The following is a 27441-nucleotide window of genomic DNA, read 5'->3' as shown; positions in this document are numbered from 1 at the left end:
TGACTTCCAGAAATAAACCCATGCACTATGCAGTAGTACCAACTGAGTTATTTGTGACAAGTCCTACCATTGAAGGGTTAATCAGGATGCCTGAAGTCGGTGTGCAGGATTGAAACAGATCTCAGTTTCATTTGCTGGGATATACTGCAACAGGCTGCAGACGTACCCGAGATCTCAGTGCACACTGGAAACACTGTACACTCAAATCACAGCATAAACACTGCCTTTCCAAATCCTTTCCAGTGATCAGATCCAGATTTTGAATTCACAGCCTTTGGTTCTCAAGAATTAATATGCTGACATACCCTCACAGGTTTTCCATCTGTGCCAATGGACACAATACCCTGTAATGAGCACTGATGGCATGCTGAAGCAGTTCTTTTGTGCATGTGTGTGTATGTGACCACTTTTAAATATAAAATGACTGCAATATGCAAGCAATTTCCACATGAAGGCTAGCTTTCCTGATACATGTGTAGGACTGCTCAATTGTACAAATCCAAAATGCATTGTATGGCATGTAATTATGCCCTTGCTTATGCAAATGGAAAGGACTGCAAGTATAACCTGTGCAAGGCTGGTGCGACTGCTTTTAAAATATATTGCCCCTAGTGCTGTTAAGCTGGTCTGTCAGAGAAATGAGCCGCTAGTGCTCAAAGTTTTACTTGCATATGGTTTTCCACCTACCTCTTAATATGGACTGTGCTATTTTTTCAACACTTTGTGCATTCTCCAAAAGTATTTGGAAGAGGCAACTTCATGTAAGTGGGCACCACAATGCTCCAAATGTGCTGCCACTGTATTCCTGATCTGTATTTCAGAGGCAGATAAAGGTAAGACCAGTTATCCCTGCATCAGAGCAGCAAAATTAGAACCAAATTCAGCGTCCATTATCATCAGCAGGAAGTTTTCCTCCAGCTGAACTTAGCAGCATTTGATTCAGTTCAATATTTGAATTTGAAAACCTTCACTGCATTTGGTTTTCAGCTCCTTTTCCATGCACAGCAAATCTTTACTTGCCTACCAGCAAGGTCCTAGCAGTTTGTATTAGGTTCCTCTCAGTGCTTAAACAAGGCTAGCATCCAAATGCCTTCATTACTAGCTTAACAACCCCAACTAAGCAGCATTTGCTCTGATGGGCTCCTCCTCTGAGGCTTGATTCACCTAAGAGAGCTGAGGTAGGGAGTCACAGAATTTTGCTAATAATTTCCATGCCAAAAAGGCAGTTGTATGCATCACCATGCTGAGCTTTTCTCACAATGGAGTCTCACTGAGCTATTCCTTAAGACTATTTAGAAGCAAGAATAAATTTCAGAATTCAAGCATTTACTTATTGTCTTGTTCTTTATGCCAGGAGCATTATCCTTTTCTATGCAGTATTCTCCACTACTCCTTATAAGAGAGGTGCCACTCTAGGGACAGGACATTATTCCCCTAAATTTATCAAGAAAAGTTTTAAGGCGTCATCAAATTTTTTAACTGATAAGGCTATTTAACTGATTGCTTATCATGTAGCCTTTCTGACTCTACTGCATCCTTTGGTAGAACCACAGAATACAGCATGCAAGACAATCTGCTACCAGGATATTCACAGTCTACAGAGTGCAATGTAAGATAGAAAGAGATACTCAAGGCAGTTTTAACTTGGAACCAACAATATTAAAGCTCCCCACAGACTGATTTGATCTGTTCAAAAGACAGTTTTGTAGTGCCAAAGACAGATTGCTGCTGGTTATCTAGCTTTTTTTAAAATTAGCCCAGGTGTTACTGTATACCACTGAAGAATATGCACTCACCCATAAGAAAAGTCTTCACATGAAGAATGAAAGAGCATCTTGTTCAATCAGAGGAACAAATGGTACCAGTTAGGGAATGCATGTGGCATGTCAGAGTCAAACAATAATAGCTTTGCTGCTGGACTTGATATTTCAAGGTGGGGCAGTGGACAAAATGTCCCACAACTCTTCTAGAAGCATAGTTGTGATTTATTTCTTAATGCATTTTTATTGTCATTTTCTAAATTCAGTAACTGTGGGGCATAGTAACTTCAGAAAGAACAGAAATAATCAGGTACAAAACTGATACAGCACGGTCAGTGACTTTTTGCAAAAAAATCACAACCATTACCAGTTAATGAAGAGATTCAGCTGCCAATCCAGGGGATCCACCACCAAACATTTTTCCTGTATAATTATTAAAGTAATTTTTCATGACCTATTGGAGTATCTTTTCAAAAGTTTAAGAGCTACCACATATTTTCAAGCATTTATGAAACCTTCATTGGACAGTTTAAGCAACTTAAATTTAACCTCCTTTAATCCCATGATTATCAGAGACAGTCCTGAAGGTACAAAATATCTCCATTTTATTTACGCCTTCCACAGCCATTTCAGATAAATCCAATTTCATGTTCAATTTACAACAAGGGCAAAGCTAAGTTCTCAGCAAATAGAAAGTAAGAAGGAAAAAATCAGAGGGGAGTAATGTTTGATTTTCAAGCTTAGAAAAATAGTATTCTGAAAAACAAGAAATCAAGATTTTCAATCTCCTCTTCTAAAGCAATGCTAACACTGAAATATTGCTAACAAAGGAATCTGAGGATATTAGACTCTACCAGCGCTGCTTTGCTGTGTTCCCAGTAGTTGAGAAACACTCCTGTGAGACAATAGGTTTTTTCCTCTATGGAGGCTGATAGCTCAGGCCTCTTCCCAAAGAACTGAATATACAAATCAGCAAATAAAAAATTCTCAAATTTAAATCAATTTGCATCTGCAACAGAGTGGAGCATCTCACATTAACCAGGCTATCCATCATCTACAATGTATATACCACGCAAGACTTCAAATTGGCAGAAGAAAAGAAACTTGCTGTGTCACACAATTCAGGCTGCTTTGTGCTCCGTCATTCATGACTCCAGATCATCCTGTCCCACTGCTTTCTTCATTCAGATTTATGAAACCATTAGAAGTGCAAGTGGAGACATATGGAATTACAGTTAAGACCATGAAGACTGTCTTTGTTTCATGTTCTCTGGGTAATGCAGCTGAGCAACTGAGTTCATGCTCTGCTCCTACAGGAGCCTCTACATAAAATGGGGGTAACCTTTAAGAGGCTACGGCAGAATGCAGTAAAGAAGGAAGAGAGGTTTAGGTCATTTGGGGAAGACTCTTGTGCCAAGTGACCCACCATCAGCGCATGAATCTATACTTGTGATTGTACCTTAAACCACCCAGAACTACAGATGGGGTCATTAAAACACACATGCAGTGGTCACAGCCTCCTGGGAGTCCCAAAAGGTGTGCAAAGGGCGGCAATTGCTATTTCCATGCCTGCAGTCTGGAATGGATGCTGGGGAGGGTCCTTCATTAAGCCACATTCACCTACCCCATCACAAACAGAACTGGTGAATTCAACACCACCTGGCTTAGTTCTCTTCATAAAGCCCACTTATATATCCTTTGTGCAGGGGGAGATGGATTTCTCACTGGGAGTTTTGAACATTTCTGTCATTTTCACGTTCATCACACAAGAGGATTTAATTCTAGAACTCACTCTTCCCCCCCCACCCCCTTACAAATACAGCCTTTCAACACATTAGGCTTTTTACATTATGCGCTTTCCCTAGGAGATGTTTCAGATGCCACTGAAGGGCTAAAAAAGCCAGTGAAGCCACCTTTGTGTTCCCAAACCATTAATGCTTGAGAGCTTTCCATATCACGCTTGGATGATTCTGCAATCAAACATACTTTCAAGGGCACTCTGTAAGCAGTGGTTCTAATGGACTTTAAATTTAACATGAAGCTCCATTAGTAAAATAAATATATAAATAAAATACATGATCCTTATTAAGAAATCAGGATAGAGAAGACAAGCCTTTGATGCAAGAAGGCAGAGCAGGGTAGGTGATGCGATTAGCACACGTTCAGATTTTCAATGAGGTACAGTTCTGTGCCTTGCTATACCCACACGCTGCTCGTCGCTGGCTGAAGGCAAAACATATTGCTTTGGCTGAGGTCAACTGCCTCCCCCTTACTCCATGCTCATTTGAGAAGCCTGAATGCAATTTGAATCACATCAGTTCTAATAACAGAACACCCTTCCAGCACTTGAGGAGGAATGTGTAACAGCAGCGAAGTGGTAAAGAGTCACTGGTCATAACTAGTTCAGCAGGTGCAAAGGAAATAAGTGCCCTAGATATAGCTATAGGAGTGAGACTGACACACAGCTGAGTTTCAAGAGAAAGGGAGCATTCCTACCTACACATATCCAGTGACTTCACCCACATCACCAGTACTTGTAAAGGCAGGCACTGGTGCAGAGCAATTGCACTCCCAAGTCTCACCCACGCTGAACTCTTATGCAGCTAAATCTGCCAGGCAGCTGAGTCCAACATGGACAAGTTTTTCCCCCCAGATTCAAGTCTAGACCGCTCATTTTGCAGACAGGATGGCTGACCAAAACGACACCTACAACGTGGTTGGTGGTCTAGATAGCACCAAAACCAGTTTATGTACTCCACTGAGAGGGGCAGGGCGGTGGTGACATCTGAATATCAGACTTCATACCATTTAACTTGGTTCCCCCACTAACAGACAGCTGAAATTAGGCATGAGCTGCAGTACCTCAGCCAGGGCAGCACATCAAGGAGCAACAAGAGCAGAGCTGCTCCCGGAGGGAAGATGACCCAGGTAACGAGCTCACCATCAAGGCACAGCTCCACAGAACCAGAGGCAGGCGATTGCAGTGGGTCCTACCAGCAGTTGTCAGGCAAAGGCAAGGTAACAAGAAGGGGCTGGTGGCCTCGGGCCTGTGTTTAAATGATGCTTCTGGACCTATGGGCAGAGCGTGTGGGTGGAGGCCCCAGGTGATGCTGGTCAGGATGATCAAGACCTGTTAGTGCCTTCAGGGCACTGACACTGCAATTCTTTATCATATCATTAAGTCCTCAGATCACAGTACTGAACAACATGTATTCTTACGAGTGCTGCTTTGAATTTTTATCAAAGGAACCTGGGAAATGGGTGAAAAAAAGGAGTAATTCTCCAACAAGCAAGTGAAATCTAAGCTTTGCCTCCTGTAAAATAATTCACTATTAAATTGATCTCTGGAATGCACAATGGATTTAATAGCGCTAATCTCTTATGTAACATTTCCCTTCATTACTCTTTAACGGCACTCAAGCTGAGAGTCTCAGCACTTACATTGCTCTCTCAGTCTCTGCAAAGCAGGGCTGCGTAGCTGGTTTCTCAGAGAAATAGGGGAGCAATAAAGCTAGCCCTGGCAGGCACTTCCAAAGATGAAACTGAGAAGCATTGTCATTCTTTACTAACGCAGAGCACAGCAGATGAGGTAATGCAGACACGAGGGCAAAAGATTGATTAGAAGCAGGGCTGAAAAAACAGATGATTGTCTTCCTAAACATGGTCAACACTTTGGTTCCAGCTCCTCCTTTCCCCCTGTAATGCCTTGTTGTCATTTCCTTTCATAATCCTTAAGTGAGTAGAGAGCATTTCTGATCCCATCTATCAGGCCAGATTTTTGCCTTTCTTCTTCTTCCCTGCACACAGGCACTCCGCAGGCTGTTGCACAGGTATAGCAGAGCAGAATCAGGCCCATAATCTGCTACTTGTCAGAAGTCCAAAGCATATTTATAAATAGACATGTTTATTTTAGGAGAAGGTGTTATTCAAATGCACAGTTAATACTCAAGCATGAAAGCTAAAATGTCTCCTTCAAGCCCCTCCTACACAAGCTTTGCTTTCTAGAGAGACCCTAAAGTACATATTCAAATAAGTATTTTATGATTGAGACATTCAGTATTTAATTGAACCTCATTTAACTGCTTAAAACTTTTAAAAGAAGCTCTCAGCAGGAACTCAGGGGAAAAAAACAAGCTGTAAGAGGTAGGATGCCAGGCTGAGGAGGATAAACAAAAATTCTTCGATTCCTAAATCTTGCCTAATAGGATTTCTCATTTAAGTCCTTCTATATGTTCTTATTTATAAAGCAGGAATTATATAACATAAAAGCAGCACATGATTAAAGCTGTCATGGTGATAGAACATTTTTTACCAGTGACCTGTATTTCAGAGACAGTAGTTCTACTGATTGTGTTTTAACATAAGCTAATGAATATGGCATTCGAATGGATTCATTTGGATAAATTTTCCTAATTTGTCCGTTGGCTGTAATGAGTTTTCAGAGACCTAGCTGGAAAGGACATTTTTTTAAGCAAGAGATTAAAATGCATGACCTTAAATAGAGCCCTCCCATCTGGTTTTCTTCCAAAAGTGTCTCAATTGCCTCTGTCATTAAGAACACAATACTACTCTTTCTTGGGCTTTCCAACGAATATAGTTATGTTCCTGGGAAAATATGGAGAGAAAGAGCTAAGACCAGTCAAATGCGATGAATAGGAGAAAGGATTTTGAGCCTTAGGAAATGCTGTTCATTTACTTATGAGGATTATGTACACTGTATAAATAGCATAAGACTCTCTAGGAACATTATACAACAAACAGACAATTATATGGCAGGATTGCTGATTAAGACACATGGTACAGGTTCCTGAACAATGCTATTACTCAGACCAAAAACTCTAATCTATTTCTCATTTTGCTTCCATCAGTGTGACTCTAGAATAATTCCATTTAAGTCATTAGGGTTTTACACGCTGGAGCTGGCAATTAGGCTGGGAAGAGTTTTTGGACAGTGACTATGTACTCTCTGTTCTGTGCCAATAGGACTTTTCAGAAATCAACACTTCAAAGGCTAAGTGTCAGATTCTGAACTGGGTTAGAACAAAATGAGTCTGACACAACAAAACTGAGATCAACAGACTACTTACTACAGATTTACACCTGCATGTATGAGAGCAAAAATTAGATTTGTGTGTCAAGGAGTCTGCTGCTGCATCTTATTCAAAGCTAGTGCTCGACCTATGCTTTTTGCTTCATATTTATGATGGAAATTGGATTCACACATCAGAGACATTAGAGAGGATCAACTTTTAGTGCAGTGAGTTTTCACTTATGCTCTAGAATCCCACCTAATCCTGAATGTGCTGACACCTGTATCAAATGTACAGGAAGACAGAGATCCTGCCTGAAAGAGCTGACAAACATTTCATTTAAGGATTTTGTTTTCAAGAGTTTCTTGAAAGAAGTCTCATCTCTCTGCAACACTATGCATCCAGATAGAGCTATATATTTCTTTATTTCCTGTTTTTATTTCTGGGAAGTGGGGCTTGGTCCTCATGGCATACAGGAAATATCTTCCATTTACCTGCTTCCACCTTGCCTCCCTCCTCCTTCCTCTGCCCCCAGCAGCCCCCAGTGGATCTTCTTAGTTGGGTGCAGACTGCAGGAAGCTCATGGAGACAGTGCACCGCGTAAGGAACAGATATGATATGACAAGCAGATGATGCTTGGGGGAATCCCAGCATTGACATCAAGCATGCTTCTGAATTGCCCCTTCCCTGAGTGTCCCGTGACTGGGGGTCCATGGGAGCCTGTTAGATGTTCAAGTTCTGTGCACACAGAGTTCACTGTGGGGATCCCCCATTTGGAGTGAGAAGGGGTATAAATGGCAACGGGAGAGACTCCGGAGAAGTCTCTCTCATCTGTAGCGCAAAAGCTTAGTCATTGCACCTGAGCATAGACGTCTCTGAGGTCACAACATGAGGACAACCTACGAGCTGTGATACTCTTCAGAATGTGTCTTTTTGCACAAATTGCCCTTGACAGCATCTTTCTAGATTCCCACAGTGCCCCACATTCCTTGTGAAGCAGGGTGATGTCCGAGGGATCCACAGCTTTGAACAGCCTGCAATGGTTTTGCCATCCTCGTGACAGTTGCTATTCTTTGGTCTGTCAGCATCAACCTCTGTTCCTTCCATTCCCATTCTCTCCTGAATTTCATCTGCATGATCAAGTACTGCATCAGCCAGATTAAGAACGCTTTCACTGTCTTCCTTTCAATGCCATGAATTGCCCGTTCACTCGGCCGGGGTTTCCATCGCAATTGTTTCCAAAGGAAAACTGTACCCACCTCGCAGCCCAACAGCCTGAGAACTCACAAGGTAACAAGAACTTGTCACCATGAATAAAGCGTGGAATGTAGCTTTTCTGTGTGAGGTTTTAATTACAGTTGGCGAGTGTGAGTTTACAGCTGGAGATGAGGCCATGTGTGATATCAGCAGGGTAAGATGCCAATATCAGTGACTGTATCACTGTTTCCAAACAGAATTTGTTTGGAAATTGCTTCATCATTTTGAGAGGTCTTGGAAAATGCTTTATTCTCTTCCACAGAGTTTTCAGACCGTGATGGTTAACATTTGCCAACCACATTTTCTTCTCAATTTTAACAGATAAATCTTCATTTCCACCCATACTGTTAAAGGCAGATTTAAACCAACATATTCAAAGGTAGAATTTGTTGACAAATCATTTTTGGCTCAGTGTCAGGTTTGTCTTTCAATTAAAAAATTAGTTCTAATATTATTTCATTTCCTAAGGAAACGAGACTTATGCAATTACCCTCACTGCATGTGTGTTCTGTATCTGCATTTACATTATTTTGTCTGCCTCTCATAGCTTTTGGCCAGTTGGCCAGTTTCAACCGAATTTTACAGATTTATGGGCATTAAAGTCCTTGCAGGATTTGTGAAAATAGGCAATCAGGAGTTTGTGAAAACACCCCAGACCTAGGTTAAAATGTCTTTCCTGCAATAGGTATTCATGCTACCTGATGGTAACTCATTCCTGTCTACACTTGCTGCAGTTACACCTTCAGCGGACAGAGCGTCAGAAGAGAGGCAGGCTCAGAAACACAATGGTAAAAATTGCAGTCTTTCCCAAAAATCTGCTCTCTGGAGCAGTGTGTGAGTTTAGTTACCTTTGGTATAAATCACAAGCAAGTTTATTCATTACAGTGAAATTACCCCAGATTTACATTGTCAAAACTGAGAACAAACACTGTCTTTGCATATATTTGGTTACATTTAGTGGCAAGAGTGTACGGTCCACTGCAGCAAATTGTTAATCTCAGGATTAAGTGCATTGGTTCCCTTAGGACTGCTTGAATAAGGACTGCTCATGGGAAGGTGTGTGAACCAACAAAGTGATGGAGACAGAACAAGAACCTGTTCCAGCACATGCACCAATTTGACTGTTAGCAAAGATTTTCTCATGAAAAAAAATTAGTAGCACTGGCTAACATGTAAGAAAGAATTCAAGTCAATGTTCAGCTCCCTGAATACTGCAGCACTGGCAGCTATACCTAATAAAATGATGCTTTTTATTTTTTTACATTAGCAAAATGCTTGTGAAGGTCTGTGAGACCATGACATTTCCTCAATGCCATTTAAACAGGCACTGTTCAGATTTAACACTGTGCTTTGTGTTCAATCTGTACATTTCATTACTGTAATCACTCAGATAAGCTTCTTGCTTTGTAAGATTTTGAGGGAAGAAAATGGACGCAGTTTTCCTTATTAGCCACTCCTTTTCCTTGTCTCGGTGTCAGGCTTGCTGTGAAGAAGACTGTCAATTTATTTTATCACATGCATCCCAAGGTGGCTCCTTTTTTTTAATCCCTGACTCTCTTGTGTCATCACAGCATTCGTGGTCTTGATCTCAGAGCACTTTTTACTGAAATGCATGAATACAGCCTTTCTCTTCCCAACTATTACGGCTGCTTCTGCTGCCCCATTACAGCATCAGGGTCAGTATAAATAATTATATATATTTAACCTTTTACAAAGGATGGAGTTTCCACATTTTCAAAGCACCTTTGAACTTGGGCAGCCAACACTCTCGTTATTTTAACAGCATACTGACATTCTCTATCACTAAACTTTGACAATAATGAAATGATTTTCTGTTTGCAAAACTCTCTTTTCCCTATGGGCTTCTTTCACCCTTTCTCCTAGTTGTGATTATGGGCTTGCCTCAAACCACTTAAGAGAAAGAAGTTTCTCTAAAAGAAGACAAATGCAATATTAAAGCCATTTTCCTCTCCTACTTCAAACACACCTTTCTTAGGTACACCCTTGCAAAACGCTTTCTGTATTACATGCCAGGAACAAACTCTCCTTTATCCATGGTATGTAACAACCCAGACAAAACCATAATGCCCCTTCTAGAGGAGGTGTATTGAGTTGATTAGATGGTATTTATTGTGTTCACTTGGATAAGCTTGTAAGCAGGAGTAGGTTGAAGCAGAAGGGATTGAAAGGTCCTGAGGTACTGATGTGACTGCTACTTTCTGCCTGTCTGATGCTGCCCATGGGACCATGGGAGCGTGGAAGGGCATGAATAACTCACAGGCCACCTATGGATTAATTGACTGTATGAACTTTTTTCCCACTTCTTCAAGAACTTTCCAGTCATACACCTATCTATAATCCTTCTCTCTGTCACATAGACACCTTTCTGGCTCCTATTCCCCTTCCAAGATGTCCCTTTCAACTTCTCCCCCATATCATTCCCAATGTCTGCAATGCCTTTCTTCTCCACCTGCCTTTCCCTGCCTTACAGCATCATTTTCTCTTCAGAAAAATCCCTTGCTTGCCAGCTTCTGAGGTGTTTGCTAGTGTCCAGAAACAGGTGATGTTCCTTCTGTTGGCTTGGATAGAGGTTGGGACAGGGCCATGAAGGATGGTTTTTGGGAAAAGCATCATGTTATGGATGAACTGCAGAACTGGGGATATGGATGGGGACCATTTTAGGACAAAAGATTTTGGGGTAGGAGATTACTGAACTCTTTCACACAGGTCTTAGAACTTTTGCTCAAAATACTGTTTTGAAACAAAAAAAAATCAAAATATTCCATCAAAAAAATGACAAATGAATGATTTGGTTTTTCCAAAAATGCACTGCGTTGAGGTGGGTGGAAGAGACTGATTAATTGAATTTTGTTAGAATCCACAAATAATGTTTGTTTTGACTGGTAAATCCAAATTCTCTTTTCCCCTGTGCTATGCCTTCATGGCGCTGGGTATGTTCCTTAGCTTTTCACTGCTCACCTGTGGAATGGTGCTAACAAGGCTTGTCTACACACCTTTTAATTTTCATTATTATTTATAGCACACACTAGTACTCCAAAGAAAAGTAGTTTAAAAAGTAAAGTATCTTTGTTTCGATAATGCAGAGCACTAAACATTCACTTAATTTAATCTTCATGGATTAAGGAAGGAAGAAATTATATGGGGAAAAAGTAGCTCTAGACAAATACTATCCATTCAGTCCAACATACTTGGTCCTATAGTACAGAGCAAAGGGTGAGATATTTCACTTCACAGAGGCAAATTGCTGGAAAGAAGAAAAAGTCATGGTGCTATCTGTTAAAAATCTGTTTCCTCTTACCCAAGACATAAATCTCACTGTTGACTACAGCTGTGCTGAAGCGGTATTTGGAGTACTTCATTGGCGCGCCTTCTGTCCATTTGTCTTGGCCTGGGTCATACCGAAACGTTCTGTTACTTAATCGATCCGGCTCATCGTCAGGCAGATCCATCTGTATGAAATATGACAGCCATATAATAATACAACATTTGGAGCCCTCTGCACACGCCTGCATGCAATTAATCACAGCAGACAGCTCAGCAGATAAATAACATAAACACATCAATTATAGCTGCGAAGTGATTCATACTCACTAGGGTCTAACAGCACCCATGACTTGTGGCTGGGAGTACTCTGTAGAAGGCAAATGAGTAAGAGGGCATCTATATTCTGCAGCAATAAACCTGAGGATTCAGGTAATAACAATACATTCATGGGCCCGGCTCTCGCAGAATGTACCTCTTTCACAAGGCTGCTGTAAAGTCCTAATAATAATAGAGGGAAAACCAGTCTATCTGACATTTTTTCTTCCTGCTAAAGGTTGAAATCTATTCCCACTGTTACTCAGATTGTACTGTGAGTCTCAGTGAGGTACTTTGCCGGCCTTTCTCAGGCCTGTATATATTTACAACTTATTCTCAAGTCATTTGCCAGTTTATTTAGTCGGTCTAACCAGAGTAATGTTGTTCAACTGCTGTAACTTCTCCTTCAATAGTTTTCATAATAAGCTCCTACCCTCCCACCCCGCTCTATCTTTGCTGCCATAATACTCTTTTTATACTCACTCCTACTCCTCTTATTCTCTCTAATCTTCTTCCGCTTTCTCTGCCTGTCTCATATGATGCAGGGAACTCAGATTATGTTTTCTGGGTACAATAGCCTTGAATGTAAGCAGTAGGCTGTGGGAGAAGGATCCTGAAATATTATGGGATGAAAGGTTCCATGTAGAGAGAGTGAGAAGGAGAGAATTACTTTGCTTACTTGTGATGGTGTTATATGTGTTCTTGCTTTGCATGTTATTTTTCTTTCCCAAAAGACCTTTCCAACACTAATGTCATGGACAAGATAGCAGGAAGCAAACTAGAAAATAAATATATAGCCTCTTGGTTACTCCCTTCAAGTGCCAAGGGGCATGCTCTTTCTCCATGGTAAGTGTGAAACACTAATTTATTCACTGAAAGAGGGGTAAGCTCTGTATTTTCAACACAGAGTACGCATATACTTAGGAGCAGCCACCATTTGACATGCTGTAAATTCACATCCTACCTCATTTTTGTGGTAACGTTCACCTCAGAGCACACTTTGTCTTGTTTATGTACAGAAAACATAACATCCAGCAGCCCTTCTGGCTGTCTCAAGGATCTGAAACTTTCCTCTCAGCCTCACCGAATGCTTTTTTCCATTTTAAGACCCCCCCAGTTCCCAAGGCTGGAGTCGCTTGGGTTTTTAGCTCTGCTGGCATCAGTGAGGCTAGACCAATGCTGAGCCAGAGCAATGCTGCTGTGAGTGGAGCCCTTGCCCTCCTAAGCTATCATTTTATGTCCTGGATTGACTTTGTCTTGTCTTGTGTCAATTGCAAAGCCTGAATGGGAAGGAAACATGTATTTATCTCTGTCCTGTAATGGACACGTGCATTTACGGCACTCTGTCAATGCTGTGTCGTTAGTATTTGTTCAGGATTGACAGAACATTCAGTGCTGCTTGAGCATAGGGACAACTCCTGGCTTGACAAACTAATTTGCTTTCACAGTGCAGCTGTGGTAACCCCACATATACAATCATTGCATCTGACAGGTGAGTATGGGAGATATACGGTACCAAAAGAATTCAACACTCTGCAGTGCTGGTCTTACAGCACTGTTTTGAGAGCTTTAGCTAGTTTGTTCTGATCTGTTCAGGTATGCCCTAATCTTACCAAGCTATGGTTTTTAACCAATTACTGTTAATCTGCTCATCTTAAGCCTATTTATATATAAACTCAGACTCCCATGTATTGTTACTGATAGTACTGGTTGGCAGTTATCCCCTTCAGGTGTTTTCGAGGTGCCTGCCTGTATTTTTTTTTAAACATTCTTGGCTCAATATTCTTGACTTGTGCTTCTAAGCCACTTTTCCCCCTTCCAATCTGTTCCAGAGAACTATTAAGACAAAGCTCGCTGTCTGACTTCAACATCTATCTTTGTTATATGACATATCTTTCAGTTCAAGTTTTTTTACAGACAGTTTCTACATTAAGTGTTTTCATATTTTAATTCTTTAAATAGCGAGGTATCCTTGCTCAGCTGTTTCAGTACCAGAAATACTCTCTGATCTTTCTGTTGTGTCCTTTGGGGACTCCTGCATTCAAAATATCCAAAGAAGTTGAAATCTTGTTTGCTGAAGGCATCTTACTTTTAAATACTTTAAACAGTAATTTATTTCAAGAGAACACAAACCAACGAGATGTGATGACAGTCTGAACATACTGCTGTCGGTAATAAGGATTACAGATGCTCTACTTCATTGTCAAGTAAATGTGGGGCTTTATCTTGAATGCTCAAATTTAAATTGTACTGAGCAGTAAATGAGAATGCGCTACACTCTTAAAAAAGATCTTTCTCACTGGGAGCAACTGGAGCGAGCAAGCACTGTTCCTGACATCCATCTTCCTTGTAGCATAGTTCTGTATATTCCCTGTACTACTGAATATGGTATCTGTGGCCCTGCTGAAAATGCCCATTAAAACTTCACATGGCCAAGCAATGCAACTGAAACAAATAAATGGATTGATTAAAGGAATCCATTTTCCAGAGAATGCTCTGACTTTTCATTCAAAATGTAACATAATGAAAACCAAATAAATGAACTTCAGTTACCCAAGAAAGTTTCCTGAGAAATCGAGGTGAACTTTAAATTTTGTATATAAATCTGTCCCTGAAATTTACCTGTGTACACACTTTTTGAAGACAGGGTTCAGTTAAGGGCCCCTGTATGATTTAAGTACCATTATTTATGGATACCTAGAAAAATTAAGAGAATGGTAAATAAGGAAAGGAAAGGCTGGAACCCATGTTGACACAGGAGATGTATTTTAAACTCTTGCTCACTGTGCACATCTCTATGAAAGAACTGTCCTTTCTGAAGTTGGTATTTACAGTGAGGTTGGCATAAGATGGATATTATTCTTCTTCACCTTGTTTGATTTTCCTACAAAAGATGTTTAATCAGAGGAATGTGAGCAATTTATTCTTCTGTTATCACTGATGTACTTTTCCTATGCAAGAAGCACCGTAAAATTACACAACACTGCTTGTTAGTACACGAACAAAACAAAACGACTGGCACATTTCTTAACCTGTGGTGTCCGTCCACCCAGCACGTAGAGCTTATTCTTCACTGTCACCACCACATGGCAAGCTAATGGTACTGGAAGAGGTGCCGTGCTTCTCCAGGTGCCTTGCTCCATGGAATACTTCTCCACACAGTTTGTGACCAGATACTGATTTTTCACTTTCATTTGCCCTCCTATTACATAGAGATCGTTATGGACAGTGCCCAGTGCATAGAGTTCACGGAGCTGAGTGGTGCACAGGCTGTGCCAAAACTGGTTTCCTCGCTGGTGGTATCTGTAGGAAAATCCAAAGTTGTAAATGCCCTGGTTTACTGAAGCCCATCAGCTTGTTTTGAAACATTACCCCCTTCATCGTCAATGTTTATTCAGACAATGATACAATGACAACAACTTCTCCTTCACAGAGAAGTTATAAAATTGTGAGCCCAATTTTTGCAATATCAAGCATTTTTAGTATGAGGGATCCTAATTTTAGGCATCCTTTCAAAGATATTTGACCCTAATTAAGGTAAGGAATCCCTTATTTCTGCATGTGCTGTTCAGTCACAGTTTCCACTGAAGCTGGTGGGAAGAGTAAGAGCTCAGCACTGCTGAAAATAAGGCCACTTCATCTGCCTCAGTATGCATTTACTTCCTTAAATTTAGGCATCTGTATTTGAAAATGCTGTCACCATTGTTAAATTTTGTCTTTAATCCAGAAAATGTCTGATTTTCTTTAAAATGGGTGCATCTGAAAAAGACATGAGTAAAAATGGAATGAAGGTTTAAAGCTATCAGTCATTATCCTTTAATCTCTGAAGTACTATCATCAAGACCAACAGAGAAGTGTGTTAACTCTGTGTTACTGGACTCCTCGGGTCATTCACTTGACTCCTTTCCCCCTGCTAATGACCTAGAAAAGAGCATCGTAGGAAAATGTTGAGATTTGAGTAAGGAGAATATAAAATCCACATACATTGATGTAGGACGTAATCAAGCTCATTTACACAGAGATGCCACTACAGTAAATCCTCCTTCTTTCAGGAGAAAAGTCATCAGGATTTGGTTGTATGTATATAATTCATTGTACCATAAAGATCAATTGTGATAAATTGATTAGAGTAATCGAAATCTCTGGGAAAACTTTCAAGTAAAGAACACTTTGTCTAATGGTCTTCTTTTGTCCCCAGAAACATTATTTGGATTTAAAATTTTTAAATAATTAGGGATTTTCTGACAGAGGGTACACACCTATAAATTTCGATGTTCCTAGTCTTTTGTCTAGACATCTTGACGGCACTTGCCTCTCCTGCCACAATAATATCATTATTTTCAGTGACAACACCAGTGCAAACAGATCCTAAACCCTCTCCATACTTTGGAGAGGAAATGAAGTAAGTCTTTTGCGTTGCAGGAGCATAACAAAAACTGGCATCGGCATAGCTACCGTGTCTTGACCTAATGCCAAGAGAATTGTTGCCGATGCAGAGTAAGAGATCAGTAGTCTCCATGCCGTATCGCAGGCTGAGAGAAGGGTGGCTGGATAGCTTGATGGTTTTCAGTGCTTCCTCAAACATATCATTGCATTCTGCATTGCACAGGATCATTGTGTTCCTTTTCCGGGCTTCCACGAGAAAGGAAGGGCTGACAAGTACCAGTCGCACTTGCTTCAGGAGCTCAATAAGATGTTCTACACGTGACTTTCTGCTGTGCTTGACCCATCTGATGACAAGGTCCAGAATGCTCTCCTCCCTGGAAATATTCAGATCATCTGATTTTATGAGAGTCAACAGCTGCTGAAATTCAATCTCTAATATTTCTTCCTGTAAGCTCACCTCAGCAAAATGTTGATATAAGTATTTCCTTGCTTGATCAGACAAATCTTCTGCACCAATGTGATTTGCAAAGTAGTAGATGCCCACACAGTTGGAAGCATCCATATGGTCCATCATGTACTTCTGACATATACTGAAAACATCTTCCATCTGCATGAAATAAGCAGCAAGCGCAACAGTCTGCACGTTCTGATTAGTGAGGTGCAAATCTGCACTGTACATGTAATCGAGTATTACTGACACGCTCTCTGCAGAGATATCATACAGTACCACTTCTCTTTGCGTGCATTCAGCCAAGCCACAGGTAAACATGGCTTTGAAATAGGGACTGAAGGCAGCCAGCACCACTTTATGGCAGGGGAATTTCTCACCTTCTGCAACTAGGACAACATCAATTATCTCTGTTGATTCCTTCATTCTCTTTACTTGTTCCAATAAAGTCAAGCTATGGTGCTGCTTTCTTTTCTCCTCAGCCTTATAATCCATGGTTGATCCCCAAACTTCCTGGTTTTAAATCTTCTCAGAATTCAAGGTCTTCATTGGGAATGTTTCTAGAAGTAGAAGCATGACATAGTCCAATAAGAACAAATTGTTGGGCAAATGAATATTGCTGTTAATACCTAAAGATAGTCATTCTATAGGGTGTGATATAAATCAGTAATGCATAAAAAGTATGTAAAAATATGGTGAGATATCAGGCTCAAGATCTCCAAGACAAAATAAAATAAAAATCAACTCTTCAAATGATCTTCAATATTCAATACCTCCCCAACAACTTCTGTGATTACTTAAAGAAAATTACAGGCTTCCCTTCAAAACAGTCTTTTCCAGCTGCCTTCTCCCTCCTTTCCCTGTTCCTGATCCAGAGCCTATTAAAATCGAGGGAAAGATTTCCCCTGACTTTAATAAACTCTAGGTCAGCCCCTTATTCCTTAGCTATTCAAATTTTGTCTCTCACATGCATCTGAAGGACATTAGTCGTTGCTTAGATGCTGAAAGTACCTTATATTTTCAACAGCCCCGAGGTTAGACAGCTACAATGGAGTAGTGCCTTTTCAGTCCTCACAGCTCCTTTCAAACTAGGAGTTATGCCTAAGCAGAGACTTCAGAAAAGGGTTTTACAAGACTGAAAAAATGGAAAAACATTAGACTTGCTTCTCTCATTAGTTTTTACACAGATCTACACTTCTGCAAAGCGGGTGAGAAATAAAGCCACTAGTACAACCCAGTGCACTGGCATTTTACAGAGGCATAAGTAGATGTGTGGATCTTTAAAACTCTGCCTTACCACCAGACTCAGCTACCAGTTTGCAGAACAGTTTTGGTTCAAAAGCCCTGTGCTTACATCCTTGCAAAGCGGTTAGGAAGCTGCCAAATCATTACTCTACCAAGAGATTTGTCTCTGCCCCATTGTGTCCCACTTTACCAGTTGCTTTCTCCCCAGGCTTCAAACTAAGAAAGTCAAGACAATGTTGTGGGCAGAGACATCCTCCACCCTTGAAGTGTGGTGGTGGAATTGGCCGGAAGCAACTCAATCCAGTTGGCCAGATTCTTTACTCTTTCACACCAAAGTGGCGGTCACTGGTTTCTACAGAGTTGCTACTGGTTTCTACAGATTTGCTACTGGTTTGCTTTGGGATAAATAAAGGATTAGTAAATAGGGGCCAGCTTTCGAGCTGTCCTGCTTCTCAGCAGGATGCTGCAGATTCACAGAGTTTTGGTTCCACGTACTGTAACCTCAAATGGGATTTTTAATTAAATTGTAATTATTCACATACTCCCTCTAGTTTTATTTATGGGGAAAACAGAAGGAACTTCATGGTCCCATTTCTGGGTTGTTTTTTTGGGGGGGGGGGCTTTACTGAACCTTTCAGGCTTTCAGACCAGCAAGCTGCAGAACGTGAGGTACAGTGGTAGAGCTGTCAATGGGAGAATGACATTTACCCATCACTTGAGGGATACCAGTGCTTAACACAGTTTTTGTCTCTAATGTGGTACTGAGACAGTTCTGTTGCGGAGATGCATTAAGGACTCATGTCATGAATCACCAATACACAGACAAGTCCTAAAGCTGTGGTATAACCATGTTTGAAACACATTGTAAACATGCTATGAATTGCTTAATGGGATTATTCAAATGAGTAACGTTCCTCACCAGCTTAAATATTTGCAGAATCAGGGTCTTGTATGACAGATCAAACTGGTTTTCTCAAATCCTGGAAGCACAAGGAATAGTCTTAGTTCAGTTAAAGAAATATGTATCAGCGTAAAAAATGTGTATATTAAATTCTTTCAAATCCACCTAAAGGTATTTTCACAAACAGTCCAGATTTCTCTACAGATCTAGATAGATGGATTTTTAAAAAATATTATAGTTATTTCCAGGTGAAAAGGAAATCTACAGCTATATCATCAGTCTCAGACCTAGTCTTTTAGCTGTTCAGTTGGCTTTGGAAGTAGTCATCATTCTGTTTCAGCAAATTATATAGATTCCTCACTTTGAGTGCTAAATTAAAAGCCAGGCATGCTTGAAGGCTAGCATTTCCTTGATTTTATCAATTCTTTCCATATTCCAAATCTGGAACTAGAAGCAACACATCTGAGAAATGAATCTGGGTTATTACCAGATTTTAAAAATGGATTTGGAAGACAAAACATTAACTTCATAATCTGAATGTGAGCCAAGCGCTGAGCTCTTCTTATGGTACTTCTAAAAATCAATCAAAGGCAGTAAGTTTAGTACAAAAAATAAAGCGATGGTATTTCCAAAATCTAGATTTTTTTTTTTTCCTGGCTACATTGAAATGAAATACTGCATTTGAGAAAATGTAGGTCTTAATCCTGCATCGACTGCCTCTAGAGCAGTCTTTACAGTCAGTAGAAGGCTTTTATGAAATAGAAGTTCCTTTTTTTAATCCTACATGATAATTAAATGGCCAGTTTATTGTTTTCCCCTCGTGCTATTTTATCACCTTGCAATATTTGATCTTCATTGCATTTTGATGAAGAAACCACACCATATCTCAAAGATCATGTATTATAAGCACACATATCTCGAAAGAGATGAGCTGTAGTGTCTTTAACCAGGCCGTTCACTCTCCAGCTAGATGAAAGTGTTAATAACTACCAACAAGACCCCAATCCTGCTTAGCAATCTGACTAACCAGGGTTTTTCCTCCAAAATTATCAACTTCTCTCCTTTCTCTTTTGTGATGTCAGAGCTTCACACATCCTCCAGCTTTTCCATAATGGACAAAATGTGCATTTTTAATGTGAAGAACAAGTGAGATGATTAATCATCATCATCTTTCCCAGACTTTTGTACAGATCAGGAAGAAGCAGTGTGTAGAACTGAGTTATGATTTCACTTCCTTTGCTGGTCACCTTTAAGTTTTCTTTCACTGTTAATTTAGCTTTCTTAAGAGCAACAGTTTGTCTTTGATTACACCGTTCAGCAGATGTGTGATTTTTATGTGTTCATTTACCAGTGATTAGGATATCTGGCACAACACGCTCGCAGCCGTTTTCTCCTCTCTTTCTTCATTAAGATGTGAGGCGTAGGAACCTTAAAGCACAGCGTAGCTCACGCCGTTTATGTACTCCTTTAAGCGCAGCTTATCTGATGGACCACTAGGCAGATGATGAGGGACCCTGCCCATCCGCCCCCGGCGCGGGGTGGTCCCTCTGCCGCCCACAAAGCTGGTGGGGTGGCTCTGGGCATCCTCCCCAGCGGCAGCAGCAGAACCACTACAGCCTGCGAGTGGTAGGCGGTGTGGTCTCCCCTCTCCTGGGGCTGGTCCGTACCCAGCCACCACTTCACCCTTGCGCTGAGTTGTGCGAGGACTCTCCACCTTGCAGGCAGGACCACTGCAACCCTCCGACCTCCTCCTCACCCACCTCGCCGGGCTCTGCAGAGCCGCGCTGCTTCCCCAGCCAGAGCTATAGGCAGAGCTTGGTTACCTTACACCATCAAGAAGACGGTATTTGCCTTTCCTCGTACAAATGTACCTTCTTCATCTCCTTGTTTTGAGAGCAGACCAAGCTCCTGACTGAACTGTACTCAATAAAATTGTGCTGTCAACTTGTATGTAAGGCTACTTTCTCCATCCTACACCTGAGGAAACTGAAGCTAAAAGGTTAAAAAAGAAAACAGGATTAAAACCCAGGGGTGAAATCCTTTCATTAACTTCAGAAATTCATCCTTGTGCATTAGCTACAAACTTGTCACTCCCCTCCTGGCTTTTAGCAGTGTTTAGGTGAGGTCATTGGAAGGATATTAATATTCTGCTTTATATCACTGGAAAGACTATTAAAGGGTAATAATGAAACGGTACTGCTTTGCTTTCCCCTCTGGGTTACAGAGGAAAAAAGATGGTACATTGATATTAAAAGAAAGGATAGATGTGATACAAATATAATTTGCAGTGAGACACTATACTGAGATTGTGCCAGAGGCTGGGCTGTCATTATAAAACCTCCAGTGCAGGGCTCAAATCCTATGTAATGTCACCAGGAGCTGAAATCAGAGTTATTGCCTTATTTGGAGTTTTTGGGTATTTTTTTCTTTTATTGTGGAAAACAGTTTCAGGTGCAAATCTTCATTTGATGTTACTTTATTTCAGAGCTGGGCTGTTAATTTTCCTCCAGTTCTGGCTGCTACTTTAATTTTTATATCAGCTGGTTTGTTAGTCTAATTTCACTTTTTTTTCTTTGCCTTTGTGTCATGAACCTTATGAAGAGTCATATATAATTTTATGCAGGAGCTACAGCATACGTTTTGCAAGGCAGTAGGGTGCTGCATGAGCAGTTCAAAACATAAATAAGCGCACTGCTGTGAGCTCAGCTCTACGGCTTTTATGAGGCTATCAAACTATAAATAAATGCTGTCCTCAATTCTCAGTTACACTGCAGCCTCTTTGAACTGCCCCAGCGCAAAGGGACTGTAAACCAGATGGAAGTATCTCATCAGGAATTTCCCTTAACCTCAGGAAAAAAAAAAAAGCTACCTTGTAATTAGAGACATTATTTTGTCTGGGACATAGATTTTTCTTGTCTTTTCCCCCAGTCCCAAGGAATCTCTTCTTTCCCGTGCCGTGGTGGGAGGGTGGGAGCTGCGGGACCTGGCCCAGAAGAGGTCACAGCACCCAGCATGGGGCAGCGAGCTGCGGTGCAGGGGGCACCTCCTGCATCCTCCTCTTCCTCCTCTGCTTTTTTTTTTTTTCCCCTTCTTTGCCTTAATGAGGGTGCCCTGTCTTCAGCCAGCCTCCCTTCAGGTGCTGAAAGGATCAGAGTTCAGTCACATCAAAGAACCGGTGCCTCTGCCTATGAATTATTTGTGCTTCCTTTGTTATCAGTAAGCTGAGAAGCAAATCTGTTAATTGTATGCATTATGACATTTGGCTGACAGCCACAGCGAGGCAGAAATCAGTACCCAGATGATAATATTGTTATAAGCTCGGGGTTTAATTATGAAGGCTGTGCTGGCATTTAAGATCAAGGTTTTAAACCGTGCCAAAGATCCTGCAGTGCTCCAGAAGGGCAAATAATAATGCTAATCTTGATATAAGGAAAAGATATAATAAGAATAAGATATAGAAAGGAAGCTTCCGAGGGATTATAGATGTTCCTATATCTATAGGATAATAGGAATTATTCTCTTAATTCTGATACCTGGAAAGATGAAGGAAGAAATTATTACATGATTGAATTATAAGAATTTATAGGGTAATAAGGTGACAAAATCAGCTATAGCACCTATTTATTAAGAACAAGTTGTGTCAATCCAATCTAATTTTCTTCATTTTTTCAGGGATAATAGGGGATAAGTTAGATATTTTGTCTTGAGTTAATTTACCAATATGGTCCTACATGATAACATTAGAAACAAATTGTGATGAAATCAATGGAGTAAATCAACATAAGTTAGATGTCCAACTTGCTGAAAAAAGCAGATTCAAAGAATAGTTATTGGTGGTCGGACTGGGAAGCGTTTCTAAGTCTGTGGCTAGAGATCTGTGTTGAAAAGGTCACTCACAGTCTCAGGGAACGCCTACTTTCTTGCTTTGCCTTAGATATTATTTCTTGAATTAATTTCATCCATTCTGTCCAGATAAAATATGCAAACTTGTGGCAGAGCACTAAGTGGGAGAACATCCAATTCTTTTTAGGAAATTTATGTCTATATGGTTCAAGAAGGCATACAGGTAAGTGTCTCTAATAAATGGTTCTCTGTGACAATTAGACATTTAGCGTTTGGATGTGTCTCAAGTATCACACAACTACTAGCAGCCAGGGTACCTTTTCCTAGAAGTTTTCCATATTCTGTTGCTAGTTGCTAGGATTTTCAGCTTTTCAAAGGCATCTAATTAAGTTAAAAGTCCAAGTCCTACTTAATCTCACTGTGCAATTTAGGAACTGCAGTGTTTGCATCACTTTTAAAGGTAAAACTTCAGCCTTAAATTGCTTAGGCAGTTTTAAAAGGTTTGCCAGATGACGTGATCTCCTTCATGTTAAAGACAGAGAAAGAACTCTCCTTGCTCAGCCCTATCGATCTCTCAGGATCAGCCCCATAGCAGGTACCTTTCAGGTGATCTGAATTGATTTATTGCTGGCAGGGAAAGAGGAATTTTGAGGTTTTGAAACAGTGAACACTACAAATCAAATTACATCATTGGCCTATATAAGATAAAGTATGACAATCCTTCTGAGAGAGATTTTAACTGTTTTTCTCCCTCAGTCCCTGTGGCACCTTGGTTTTTGGTTTTTTTCACACGCCATCTGATACTGAGAAGCCTGTGTCAAGGCAGTCTGAGGCCTCATGATATCCAAGCATGGGCCAGCTCCTGCTGGGACGTGTGCTGCTAGGCATGCTCATGGGACCTTTCTTAGCCGGTTACAGTCTGCAAGTGGTGTAAAAGGAGGCTCTCGGTGCAAAAAGACAGGCTGCTGACCTACAAGCTGCTACTATAGCTGTAGACAGTTGTGGCAGTGTTGTGTTGCCCTGTGTGCATCCCTGCATCCCTGCTGCTGCACGCATCCCACTGCCAGCAGAGACCGCAGTCATCCCCACTCAGACTGCTACAGACACAGCCTCTCCTTTCTGCAGTAGCTTATTTGATTTCTTTCTCATTTCCTGGCTCTTAATTTAAAATAAAAGTAAAATGGGAGTCTAACAAGGCTCTTTGGGCTATGAGGAGCTTGACACCTAACGGTGAGATTTTAAGCAGTCTGCAAAGCTTCAGAAGCTGTGTTTGGGAGCACGTTTGACCATCGGAGACCTGAAGATGCTTTGATCAGTTTTCAAAGCCTTTGGGTAGTTTATGATTCTGGAAAGATTTGACAGTTTGAGCTCCGTTTACTGCCAAGACAGAGGCCTAGATGTGGGATTGGATTAATATTGATCCCATCTCAGCAAATACCAGGCATATTTTTTTTTCTTTAAACTGTTATAGATTCATGAAAAAAATCAAAGCAGCTGAAAATGAAAGACCCTGTGGGTCATCTTTTCAAATATGCCTTCACCTGACCTTAATCTTACTCTGATTCAAAGCTCAGTGAAGTCAGTCAAAAGAATCCCACAATTTAAGTAGAAAATAGATGTGGCTCTGTTCACAAACAAATGCCTATAAACAAATCTCAGTCTGAGCCAATTATGTGCATTAATTGCATGAGAAGAATAGAAGCTAAATATATACATACAGAACCCGTTTCTTTTACAGTTCACATGTGCAGATCATTTTTCTTACATATCAGAACTAATTGAAATGGCAAAGTGCTCATTCACAGAAGGAGGATGCACAAGTTTTTTACATATCCAATGACAGATGCCAGCAGAAGGAAAATGTATTTCTAAAATGTATTTCAGTAGCTCTTTGAGCAGCCTGGCAAAGGTCTTAAAGGTTTCTCTTTTTGCATTTATCTAAACATACTGGCAAGTATAGGAAAGGCTTACTTTCTGGAACAATTATATCAGACAATGTAAATTGGACTGTACCGCAATTAAAAGAAATGTAATTTAATAATTTGGTGCAAAGTAGGCTCTATTTGCATTTTTACAACAGAAAAGACTGTGAACTCTAATTGCTAATATTCACATAAAACTCTGAAGTATGTGTCCCTTTGGTGAGCAAATGCTAGTATGTAAAAGCTTTAATATCCCTGTCACTCAGCAATGAAATTAAAGTAAATTGCAAGTTTTAAACCCTTATAACTTGACGTCAGCATTCCATTAGTTACTGTTCAAATCCAGCCTTCCCCATAAACTTCTCTAGTTTCAATTTCAGTCACTGCCAAGCAAATATCTGGGTATGTCCATATCCACAGAAAAGAAAATTCGTAGCAACCCATGGCAACAGCACAGCACCACCTTCAAAATGGCCCCTGCACTAACACACATATTTGATACCTACTAAATCTGCGATCCCCACTGAACTCTCATATTAAAAATGTTCAGCCTCTTGATGGTAAGGATCAGTCCCAGGCACATATAGATACCTTGATGGGAGAAGCAAGAGTTTTTCTGAGCTTCTTTACTGGAAGCAAGTCTAGATGTTTGCAGGCTTGTGGATTAGGCAAAGCCTCCGCCATGCACAGACCACAGACACTGAAATTTCTGCATCCGCAGGTTGATCCTATTTCCACACGGCTGGCAAACCCCATATAGCTGTGCCAGACCCCAAGTTTGATATTGTTCAGGAGTTCCCCATCCTAACTTTGACATTAATCTCTTACATTTCCTTCATGAGCTGGACAGCAGGCGCTGTGAGGAACTGAGAGGGCTTCAATTTTGGCATCAACCATGGGTCCTACAGCCTCCTCCCATGCAGCTGCCTTGCAGCTGACCCTGCACCGCCACGTATAGGTCCCCTCTCCAGCATCATTAAGGGTTCCCCAAGACATACATTCAAGTCCCCCTGCCCCCAAATTTCCCACGCACCCAGCAACCCACAGCAGCCTGGCCCTGGCGCTTCCACATCGCCCATCCATCTCGGCGCCAAACTCCCTTCTCCTTCCTGCTCTGAGTGGGGAAAGGATTTAAATGTACCTTTCCGACGCCGGGAGCGGCAGGTGTCTGTGAGAGCGCGTGGGAGAGGGAAACAGGGATCTCATACGGCGGCACAGAGCTGCTGGTTAGCAGAGAGGTGCCAGGGCTATAAATAGCCCGCGCTGGGCTCCTGGCTGGGACCGGGAGCTGCTTTAATGTCATGCACAGGGGCACACCGGGACGCAGCCGGCTGGCACCGGTGCTGCTCTCCTCAGCCCCACCGCCTGCCAGACTCAGCGCTAAAAAGCGGCAGGCTCCTCTGTGGGATGGCACAAGCCACCGCTTATGTCTGTGGCCCACCTAAAGAATTACCAGAATTACCTTGCCATGGGCAGACGGGCGGGCACATCTCTCTGTCGCGGTTGTTTCTGGCCGGCTGGAGCGGATCCAGTGTAGGCGATGATCAGACTGGCTCCCACCCACCGCTGAGGTCCGGGTACCAAACCAGAGGAGATGCTGTTGCTGGCTGACCCTATCTAAGTCACTCCCAAAACTACAGCCATTGTCTACAGCTGAGAGGAATTTCCCCAGACTGTTTCTCCTGCCCTTGCTGAAGCTGTGCGTCAAGTAAGGATTCCTGAATGAATAGAAGTGTTACATGTGTATTTTAATCAGACATAAGGCCTGACTATCTTCTTGTTGGTGTTGATGCAAATCAGAAACAGATCCACTAAATCAGTCCAGAATAGTGGGGCTGCACAGATTCACATCAGCTGCAGATCTTGTTCTCTGTAAATTAAAGGGGAATAGAGAGGGCCATAATACACTATTTATATCTCCATATGTTTAAGCAAAGATGGAAAAAAAGATTAAGCAAAATTTAGGGTTATAATACTGATTAATGTTGAGCCTATACTTTTAGCTGAGAAAGACATTAAGGTGTTTTCAGAATGTTCTTTTTAAAATTACATTAATTTATTTGCTGTACTAATTGGTTGATGGATCATAACAGCTTCTGAGAAAATTGAAAATGAAATTTATTTCTTTATCTAGATTTTTAGTCTGATGGTTTTATTACAGAGTTTTTCCAAAAGTCATAGAGGGAGTGTTCAGGAATGTTCAACTGTTAATAGCGGTTTGTTAGTTTTAGGGGGGAAATTAAGATGCACATTGTTTTAAAAAGCATGTTTCATATCATTTGTGAACAAAACTAGGAAAAAATCAAAAGTGATTAAAGTTTACTCATGTCAGAAAATTCAATAGATCAGATTACAAAGATATATATTGTCTAAACTCCCAGATTGTTCTTATTAAAAGTTCAACTTTATCTTAGAAACAAAAATATCCAATCTGATACTATAGCTTTCACAGAAGCCAAGATGGAACGGTGAACTGATGAAATGCCACAGCTGTGATAAAAATGGACCATATTCCCTAAATTGCCTTGTTCTCCTGTTATGTGGAACAATTTATAGTATGGCGATGGTTAACATGGAGTGTTTAGGTAATGAATTTTATTTATATGATACCACTCCCCTACCATAATAATCATGTTTCCTTTATGGGTGTGTTTCTTCAGCTACTGTCTATAATGAGACTGCTTCCCAAAAACACTAACTAATGCTTTTAAGACAAACTTCTTTTTATTGCTCATGAAATTCTGAATATTTCTCTTGCACCTCACTGAATTAACCATGACACCCCATCTCGCAGCAGGGCAACTGCTGGGTAGCTCTCAGCAACACTGTAATTATACCAACGGAGTAACACAGCAGTGAATCAGGCCCCTGATATTTTTGCTAGAATTAAAAGCTTTCTCTGCTTTAAGCCAAGCCTGTTTTCACCTTCGTCATGTAATTAAGTTGTAATCCTTTCGTTCTGATATCATTATCTGTTGTCATGGTGATTTTAATTATAAAAATGAATGGCTGAGAAGTGGGTGAAGACAAAAGTTTTTGCTGAACTTCG

General features: G+C 40.9%; 1 protein-coding gene across 3 annotated transcripts in view; it reads right to left on the bottom strand.

Annotated features, from left to right (window-relative positions):
• KBTBD12 (kelch repeat and BTB domain containing 12) overlaps window positions 1-25603 on the bottom strand; it is a 42159-nt gene extending 16556 nt beyond the window's left edge. The window contains exons 1-5 of one of the 3 annotated variants that reach the window (XM_075052535.1): window positions 25534-25603; window positions 18646-18706; window positions 15907-17041; window positions 14680-14950; window positions 11367-11517 (exon numbers count right to left, since the gene is read on the bottom strand). In XM_075052535.1, the coding sequence (XP_074908636.1) occupies window positions 11367-11517; window positions 14680-14950; window positions 15907-16976 (1492 nt within the window). In that variant the 5' untranslated portion in view covers window positions 16977-17041; window positions 18646-18706; window positions 25534-25603. Of the gene's footprint in view, window positions 1-11366; window positions 11518-14679; window positions 14951-15906; window positions 17042-18645; window positions 18707-25425 lie in introns of those variants that run through there. The other 2 variants (XM_075052537.1, XM_075052538.1) reach the window with 2 other exon arrangements.
• Window positions 25604-27441: the final 1838 nt, after the last annotated feature.

Source organism: Buteo buteo, chromosome 21, assembly GCF_964188355.1.
Source record: "Buteo buteo chromosome 21, bButBut1.hap1.1, whole genome shotgun sequence".
NCBI lineage: Eukaryota > Metazoa > Chordata > Aves > Accipitriformes > Accipitridae > Buteo > Buteo buteo.
The sequence above is the reverse complement of the archived record's forward strand: the minus strand, read 5'-3'. Positions and strand labels throughout refer to the sequence as shown.